This window comes from Micromesistius poutassou (genome assembly GCF_964030765.1).
Source record: "Micromesistius poutassou genome assembly, contig: SCAFFOLD_6401, whole genome shotgun sequence".
Classification (NCBI taxonomy): Eukaryota; Metazoa; Chordata; class Actinopteri; order Gadiformes; family Gadidae; genus Micromesistius; species Micromesistius poutassou.
In genome coordinates, this window is record NW_028180585.1 from 1 (window position 1) to 10238 (window position 10238).

Consider the following 10238-nt stretch of genomic DNA (forward strand, 5'->3'; position numbering starts at 1 on the left):
CGGCAACAACCAAAACGGACACATCCATTTTAAAAGTACAAACCTAGCATACAAATGTCAAATGTCAAATGTCAATCAATCGATAAGAAAATTCAACAATCATTTGGTTGTCAGACAGAAATAGCTACAAATACGGACAAAAAAATCAATGAAATCCTCTAAAGTGATCACTCCCGATCACTTTAAGTGTCCCGTTTCCGATCGATTCGTCCGCAAATGGGCTGGCACCTCCTTACGACACTCATTAAATATTTAGACCCTCCGAAGACAATTCACTATGACATTGACGGAGCTGTCCCTTGACACGACCTATAGCATAAACACCCTTTTACCCAGACAGGGGGTGGGGGGGGGGGGGGGGGAAGTGCCCAATGTCCCCCGAGACCTCACGGAGGAGAGACCTTAAGATTGTCTTACTTGATCCTGCCGTCGCGGTCCAGAAATAAGCCTTAATCGGACCCCCATCGCTTTCCTGCTGGAAGCCCCTCGAGGCGCGGTGTGTGTGGGGGGGGGTGATGGTGGTCCGTGGTCTGAAGGTCAGCCTTCTCTGGGTCTCTAGCTGGGCAGGCCAGTCGGACCGCAGGGCTGGGGGAGGGAGAAGGGAAGGAAATGTTTTTAATTAAGACGCCTAGTTGCGTTTCAGCGAGACGTCGGCGGGTCACGGCTGCTGTTTGTCACGATTCGAGATCAAAGTTAACAATTCGGGAATAAAATTGATTTTTTTTTTGACTAAAGTCACAGTCGAAAAAATTGAGCGTAGCCAATTATACGTTTCAATATTTCCCAGTTTTGCTCACTAGTTCAGACTTAATTAAAACTGATCTCATTTTAAATTTGAAGGATCGTCCTTCGGAGCAAATGCATTTGTCGGATAAATCTTTTGAAATTGGTGCTGGAATGGAGCTAACAGCACGATGCCTGAATGCTAGGCACCATTTTGTTGTTGCTTCCGATACTGAAGGTCAAGACTTCTGAAGGTCAAAACCCTGCCACACGTATTGTCATGTAGCCTACAGTACCCAGTGCAAACAACCAGTACTACCATTTGGATATGTGTGGATATGTTTCATATTTTTTCTTGTTTATCTCATGTTCATCATTTTCGAACTGAGGGCGAACTGAGACAACTAACAAGGCTGAGACCGCGCAGCCTTTGCCTGGGTGCACGTATTTCAGTGGAATAATGAATTAAAACGCGACTCCAGACTGGAGGAGGTCTGTGAATGTGCAGCCATCTATGGGTGATGACCGGTAGTACAGTCTACAAATATCTTATGCCCAAGGGAGTCTGGCGATAAACAAACTTCAGTGAGATGACTTGCTTCGAAGCTGATTAATTAATCAGACCACACTAGAGTCTGTTGGATGCGCGTTATTTCAAAGGTGTTCGTCGCAATCGAAAAATATTGGTTGCTGTTGTGTTATACAAACTAACACTGAAGTGCTACTATTTAATCATGTTGCAGACAGCTTTATCCAAAGGGGCCTCATTACATTTTGAATTCCATGAACGAGGACGTCCGTGTCCATTAGAAGGAGTCAACACGCTTCACCAAACCCATCTTTTGAAACTCGGAGATGAAAGACATGTCAGGGATTCCTGCACATTTAGTCAGACCCCCACCCCCCACCCCCCCGCAATTAATCTGAGAGGGGGGAGTTGCCACGGAGACAGAGCGAAACCCCCGAATGTCACGGGCACCTTGAGATGGAAAAAAAAAAACACCACTTTCAGGTCGTACCGTGTCGAGTAATGAGGGAGATGGGAGAAATCATGTGCTGCTCAGAGATCAGGAATTGGCTGGGGGGGGGGGGGGGGGGGGAGGTCAGTGTGTCGCCCTCCAAACATTCAGATCTAAAACACTCGCAGGCTGATTGCATGTGATCACAAAGGTGGTTTATGTTGTGTTTTACAAACTAACACTGTTGGCCTACTGTTTAATCAATTTGCAGAGGCTTTTATCCAGTCCATCATTTCGAATACATGAGATGGGACGTTCGTGTCCATTAGTCTAGAGTCTAATGGCGAATCACCTCTGTGGATACGCTTTACACAAACGATGCTACCTGCTCCTCCCCACACCATTACCCCGCCACTAAAGACCGAGCGGACGGGACGAGGCGCCCTCTAGCGACCTCTGCCGGTCGGTACGGCTCAGCGCAGCCAACCAATCACAAGGCTGCCGCTTGTTTTACAATGATTGGCACCGCGCACGCGCGCGTGCGTGCGTGCGTGTGTGTGTGTGGTGGCGTGCACCTGCATGCCCGACCGCCACCCATCCTGTCCAAGCTTGGCATTTAGGCCCAGTTGCACACACACACACACACACACACACACACACACACATTAGCTTTGCCCAATCCACGTGCATATGTGGAATAATCAGTTCCACGCGTGCGCCAGCACCGCCTCCGGCACACACACACACACACACACACACACACACACACACACACACACACACACACACACACACACACACACACACACACACACACACACACACACACACACACACACACACACACACACATACACACACACACACACACACACACACACACACACACTCTTTGTCCATCCAGTATTTATCAAAGGCAGGGCAATGGAAAAACCCATAACTAGAGTCTTTATTGTGAAAAGCAAAATGATCTATAAATAGGTGTGTGTGTGTGTGTGTGTGTGTGTGTGTGTGTGTGTGTGTGTGTGTGTGTGTACATTTATTCAAGCCCTGCCTTTGCTTGCATAATAAATACATAACAAAAATACTTATTAAGCAAAAACAAGTTGTTTTTTTGTTTACTTTAAAAACATTCGCCTATTTTCTGTGATACAAAGCAACACGAACGCTATTTCAAGAGAGAGCGCACGTCCGGCCTATAGTCCTAAACATAAACATACTGTCTGTATTTCAAGGTAAGAGCTAACTTTAGGGCCCGATAACTCCATCATTTAAAACAAATGATCCACTATGAATAGTTATCGCTCATTGAATTTGTGTCTTTGTTTCCATTGTTCATCAGCATCCAGTGTGGATGGTTTGAGGATTGGTTGAGGACTTCAAGCCTTAATGGTGACATTCAACCGTTGTTTCTAAAACCCAATCATAATTCTCCTGTCATTGGTTTGTGTTTGGAAACCCCTACTGGGGACTGTACTGCTGTACTGGCTCTGGCTCTTCTGGGGTCCAGACCCGGGGGGGGGGGGGGGGGGGTTCTGATCCCGACACGGGGGTGTACAGAGAGAGAGAGAGAACAGACTGACGCCCACTGCTGGGTCTGAACGCCATTTGACCTGCGCGTCACAGGAGAGATTCCGCCAGCAGGGGTCAGGCTTTCCCTAGTCTTTACATGTGTTACTTTTTGCAGAAAGTCTTTGTATTTTAAGCACGAGTACGATGCAACGCTTCTTCATCTTTCAGATCATTCATATGTTGAATTCAAAAAAGCGTTCGTGTGCAAACTGAACGCAATTGAACGGTCACGTGTGATTTAAATGAGGGTCATTGATAAACTTTACCTGGTGGGGCTGGAGTTGAACTTCCTACTAATGTGGTAACGGAACACAAATCTCCACCAATGTTGGCCTTTGTCCTTTAAATTTGGTGTTAACCATTCATTATGTTAAACATAACCATGATTTCAGTCTTCCTCCCCGGGGGTCGTCTGAGTGGAGCAAACGCACCTTGGCACTGAGCATGCGCTGTATAGTCGTGTCTTGAAGACTCCGCGGATTGAGGAAGTTCACTAATAACTAACTTCATGCGATTATCATGCACTGGATTTAATTAGTAGTCATTAACATTAACTTGTCCGGGAAGTATTATAGGTACGTATACCTAAAACTGTAACTAATTATACTAAAACGAATCTGTCGAAAAAATGGATTTTACGCCATTGCTTTGAATCCCAAGTTATCTTATTGTAAATACAACTACTTAATATTTCATGCATCGGTACATTATTGTAGGCCTACTAAATATATTAAACTTTCGATGTATTCGACTTTCCATTAACTGTTACATGCGTAATAATAACACCTGCGGTGCTTTGCCATAACTTATCCTTACTGGAACGCAACGTCGTGATTTAATCTATTCCGGCTCCCATACTTTAATATTATACTGTAATATTCTCTTCTCAGCATGACAAGGGCATCTAGTCCTGATCCGTCAAACTTGGTGACGAACAGAGTGGTTTCGATGATCAGTGGCGCTGACATCAGTCATTATCTGGGCTGAATAAAATGCCATTACTGTCCAGACACTTTCATCACAGCATCTTTATGCGGTGAAACATGTGGTGACCTTCACTGTAACTGTCCTGTCAGCAGTCTGTCACACACCTTTAATGCGCCTTTGATCTGATAACTTTAATAACAATATGACAGAAGACACCACATATGCGATTACGCAATGGGGTAATCCATTTATTTGTCACTTTGAAGCACAATATATAATGTGTGTGTCTGTGTCTGTCCGTCTGTGTGTGTGTGTGTGTGTGTGTGTGTGTGTGTGTGTGTGTGTGTGTGTGTGTGTGTGTGTGTGTAATGCAATGTGTGCATTTTAACTTAGAAACAAACAGTACAGAGACAGTAGTCCTGCATCAGCAACACCAAACACAGCCACATGTCATCCATTTTAACATGATAACATGATGCTGTTTTGGTTTCTCTTTCTTCAGACACCAGGAGTCTTCAGGATGAGCTCGGCCCCAGACCTGGAACAGATGGCTGAGATAGGTAAGACACTCTGGGAGATGGAAACTAATTAACATTTCTTCAAGGAGGTATGGCAAGATTACAATTAGCATGTAAACGTAGCAATCTCACTGCAGTGATTTCACTTTTCACTCATTCATTTATGGAGTTATATCAATGTGTATGAATAATTACAAAAGTGGTATTATCATACAGTTGATACATTTCAGGATTTCACATTCAACCAAAGGACATGCTGGGTGAGTGTTATTGAGTTAAAGTGCCTGGCCACCTCCCAGCTTCAAACTCTTTCCCACAAGTTGTCAGTGCTTTTTTAATCTGATTTGAGACGAGCAGCTGTGGGGTGAGTCGGTCGTCACACACCCGTCTTCAAGAGGCTGCTTGAACGCGGAACGCCTCGACCTCATTACTTATCAGCCATGAATCTTTCTGACGAACTATCGAGTCAGGATTGTGATTTACTGTAACGTAGGATTGGGTAATAGTTCAACACTAGGCTTTATTAAGGTATATATAAGACTTAATCATATTTGATTACATTCTGCAGTCTCCTTTCATTTTCAAAAAGATGAAAATAGTTAGATTAGCTATAAAGCAAAAAAAAAAAGAATCATCCTCGTAGCACAATATGAATAATGTGGTACTTGGAAAACACACACACTCACTCACTCAGTCATCCATAAATACACACACACACTCATCTACATACACACACACACTCACTCAGTCACCCATAAATACACAAACACACTCATCTATATACACACACCCACTCACTCAGTCACCCATAAATACACACACACACACACACACTCATCTGTATACACACACCCACTCACTCAGTCATCCATAAATACACACACACAACCACAACCCCCCCCTCTCTGGGCATCAGCAGTGTGTGTGTGTGTGTGTGTGTGTGTGTGTGTGTGTGACCACAGGAGCAATGGACATCGGGACCCCGACCCAAACCGCTCAGTGTGCGCCCTGAGGGGCACTCCTAGTCTCCTATCAGAGCCGCCGACTGGGCTATTTATAGACCGCCTTCCTGGACCTTCTGCTGAGGCCAGATAGCATCACTGAGTCTGGGGATGACCGGCGCTTCCAGGAACGAGTCCTCTGCTCTTTCTGTTCGGGGCTGATACTGTCCCCGCTATCATCGCGTCCTTCCCACTTCCAAGTTAATCTTTATTGATGAGTGCGTTTAGTGTACGCTACACGAATGAACCTCCTAAGATGGCGCCATTTGATCGGTCCGCTATCTCGGGATATTGAGTAATATCCCGTGATTGAGAGCTCAAACTCGGGATATTGGGGAGCGGGCGTGACGGTCGTCTCGTCACGCTAATAAAAACGAATAAACCACTGATTAAAAACAAATAAATCCTTGCAAAAAGTGTTATCTTGTTTATTTTTGGAGTGTTCACGTCACCTCAGGCTCATAGTGGGGAATAGCCCCAATGTTCCCCACTGTTCACTTCGCCTTCGGCGAATAATTGTTAAATATCGACTTGCTGTCGAAGGTTTCAGTTGAGGGCTCAGCTAGCTGCTAAGCTAACCTTGTTGGACGGTTCTCGTCGTAGCGACCCGGGTTGGGTTCTGAGCTGCGGTTCTGTGGTGGCATTCCCTCTGTTTCACCTCCTGCCCTCCTGTCTGTCTGTCTGTCTGTCTGTCTGTACTGTCTAGTAAGGCACTCAGGCCACATGCGGCTCAGGAGGTAGAGCGGGTTGGCTGGTAAGCGGAAGGTTGCTAGTTTGATGCCCGGCTCCTCCTCCTAGCTGTTGAGTGTGGAGGTGTCCCTGACTGCTCCTGACCAGCTGGCTGTCGCCCTGGCGTGGCTGACCCCGCCGTCGAGTGTGTGAATGTGTGCGTGAACGGGTGAATGTTGGGCAATACCGTACAGCGCTTTGAGTGGCCACTGGTCAAGAAAGCGCAGTATTAATGCAGTCCATTTACAGGCCACAAAAATATACAGACTGCATATACTAATTATATTTGAATGGTATGAGAGCAAAAAAAGACAACAAGTGGTAAAACACGTCCCAGTATTCGGTGGCAGTTAGCTTTGAGATGAGCGGCCATGATGGATCACTTTTGTTTTTTTTCAGAATTGCAGAAGGACGATGAAGAGTACGAGGAAGAGCACAGCGGCCTGGGCAAGCGGCCCGTGGCGGGGCCGCCGGGCGGGGGCGGCGGGGCCGGGCTGGACTCCTCCCACCCGTATTACGACGTGGCCCGCCACGGGATCCTCCAGGTCATAGGTCAGCCGGGAGCGCCGGAACCGCACGCCGTCACCGGACGAGGCCTGTCGGGTCGTTCACGGGAGACGGCGTGATTGGTCGTCTAGGATTTGGATTAGCGTCTGCTTTACAAAATAATTATAATTTATTAATCTTATTATGTATAATAATGTATAATATAATATAATAGTGTATAAACGCAAATACAGCGGATACTTATGGTGCCTTCTATTTGTCTCGTAATCGCGACTTGCAGCTCGGGTGTGGCGTCACATCCGTCTCGTAAAACGAGTGACCCCGTTCTATTTGGCACACAACAAGACGAGTCGGAGCTCTGCTTTCTGCTCAAGAATCGGCATTGTTGTCATAGCAACATGGAGCGTCTCTAGCCAATTTCAGTGGCACAAGCTACAAAATAGGCGGTATTTAACACATAAGAAGACTGTAACTACATGCCTATAGGTAACAGTATACAGTGCTATGTGTACGACTTCTTCATTTGGTTACAACAAAAACACAAGTGCTTAAAATAGTAGAAAACCACAATGTTTACTACATGTGATGCTCGGAGTAGCCATCTTTGTTACTGAACTCGGGGTCCTCTGAGTTCAGACGAGTTGACGAGCCGTTTTTCCGACCTCGGGGGCGTTCTATTTGCAACTTCCGGTTCGTAACTCGGAAATCCGACTTGCAGATCGAGTCGGGTGGACAAATAGAAGGCACCATTACTCTACTTCCCTAATGTGACAAATTATTATTTTAGACACGTTTGCCTTTTTGTGTCACAACGTTTATTCTTGTAAATTCTACATCGCACCCGATTGGCTTCCAACCCCCCCCAGTAAATAAACCTCAGCCACTTAACATAAACCCATCTCCATACATTACCATGGAGCAGGAACACCCAGCATTAACATGCAGGGTGCGCCTCCCTTAACGGTCCCAGCTGTTTCCTGTCTCCCCTCTCCCGTCTTCCTCCCCAGGGGACGACAATTACGGACGCAAGCTCATCGTCTTCAGCAGCTGTTGCATGCCGCCGTCCCACCAGCTCAACCACCAGCGCCTGCTAGAGTGAGTCCCGCCTGTCTGTCTGACAGACAGACAGACAGACAGACCCCCGTCTGTCAGGGGGTGGAACCCATGGAGGTCTTCTCTAGTGGGTATTGAAAGATCACCAATTGGAAATTAATTAATGGGATTAATACAGGCATGGGTTTTGTGTCGGTTGTATATTCTTATTAGATTTCATTAGATGGGTTGTTTTTTCAACCCTGAGGGGGTATGTGGGCGTGGCCACGCAGTAGAATAACAAATAGAGTGAAGGACTGGCTAGGGTGTTCCCGGCCGCGAAAGGTTCTGGGTTCAATCCCCAAGACCTACGCATCTACCTTAAGGCATCCTTGAGTGAGATGCCTGCGCCCCGGTCCGGCCGGTCGTCTGTTGAAGGCCTCGCACCTCGGTTCACTATAAATCAAGAAAATGTTATCAAATGACCGAAATCAAACGCACATTGAGTGGGAGCGGTTTTAACTGACAAAATTATGCAAAATACGGATTAAGGCCTCATTAAAAAGGATTTGAATGCGAAATAAAAATAACAGTATGTTCAACACTGTTTTATTTCCGTCATTTTTTTATTCTTAGTATTTTGCATCATTTGGTCTGTTAAGGGTCCCATGACATGCCACCAGGTGTGAGTGTGATTAGCTGTTAAAAGCCAAAATGTGCCGCTTCTGACATCAGAGGTGGGCGTGTCCACCTAGACGTGTGACGGATAGATGAGCGACGTTTGCTACGGTCCACTGGGTAGGCTGGTGGACTGATCTATCCAGCACACATCTAGGTGGACACGCCCACCTGAAGCGGCACATTTTCCAAACGACTCGTTAACAGCGAATCACACTCACACCTGGTGGTATAACATATTCCCCTTTGAAACACATTCAGGGGGTTTGACTGAAGAGCCCTACTTTGTATGCAGGTACCTGAAGTACACTCTGGACCAGTACGTGGAGATGGACTACACGGTGGTCTACTTCCACTACGGCCTCCGCAGCAGCAACAAGCCGTCCATCCGCTGGCTCAGGAGCGCGTACACGGAGTTCGACAGGAAGTCAGCCACGCCTCCACTGCCCTACGCACACACACACACACACAAACATAAGCACTCACACACACATCCAGACACACACGTGCACACACTCATGCACAGACACAAACATACACACTCACAATCATGCACACACATGCAGACACACACGCACACAGACGCACACACACACATGCACACGCACACTCACATCCCTCCCCTTTGGTTCGAATAGTGACAAAAAGTCCCAATTGAATCGCTCACGATAACATTAAGAGTAGAATAACACCACTACATTGAGTAACGCACAAACACACAAATGCTTCCTTTAATGCATTGAATAATTATGTTATAAAAAAAAGACATTCATTTCTGGCCGACAAGTTTGTATGACGCGTTTTTTTAAACATTTATGATCCTCGTCCTCCATTCATAATTCAAAGCGTCATTTTAACAGCGTCTATTTAAGCCCCCTGTGAGCAGTAAGCAGTAGTGTTCCCCAGCAGTTCAGCGCTCTGAGGTCACACTCTCGTTCGGTTGGCCCTCTAACCAGATACAGATTCAGAGATTCAGAGTTTATTTTATTACATCTTAGCGTACGAGCATACAAGAGTAAAAGTCTCAGGCCTGGTTCCCCTTAGCAGCGATAATACAAGATCACACGATAACAAAGTAAGTCATAATAAGTAAAAATAAGATGCAGCATCAGTACATGATCACAATAATAAGTAGAAGAAGTAGGTAATAATAAATAGAGAAACTAAAACAGTGATAATAAGTAATAAAAGTGGAGTGAAGTCTAAAGTGTTCAAGTGGTACTAGCCACGGTGAATTCCCTAGTGCGTAATATGCTGTGAAGATGACAGAACTATAGCATGGATTGGTTTGGGGGTAATGGCCTCACCTCATGTGACCCCCAGATACAAGAAGAACCTGAAGGCCCTGTACGTGGTCCACCCCACAAACTTCATCAGGATCGTCTGGAACATTTTCCATCCCTTCATAAGGTAGGGAACCCTGATTTATTATTGATTCGATTATTGATTCGATTCATTGATTACATGGACCGACGTGGCATTCAATGGGGGTCTCTCTCTCTCTCGCCTTGTGAGGGGAAAAAAAAAACCCAGACGATAGCAGGGAGTCGAACCCATTGCTGTGGGGCTTTAAGGCTATTGGTCATTCCCCC

General features: G+C 46.0%; 1 protein-coding gene across 1 annotated transcript; it reads left to right on the forward strand.

The window, feature by feature from the left end:
- Window positions 1–3728: 3728 nt before the first annotated feature.
- Window positions 3729–10056, forward strand: LOC311370673 (rho GTPase-activating protein 8-like; the record flags this gene model as incomplete). The annotated part of the gene is made up of 6 exons (XM_084489009.1): window positions 3729–3829; window positions 4684–4741; window positions 6829–6981; window positions 7944–8031; window positions 8942–9073; window positions 9970–10056. Coding segments are annotated over exons 2-6 (500 nt in total), but the record flags the coding sequence as incomplete, so codon positions are not given.
- Window positions 10057–10238: the final 182 nt, after the last annotated feature.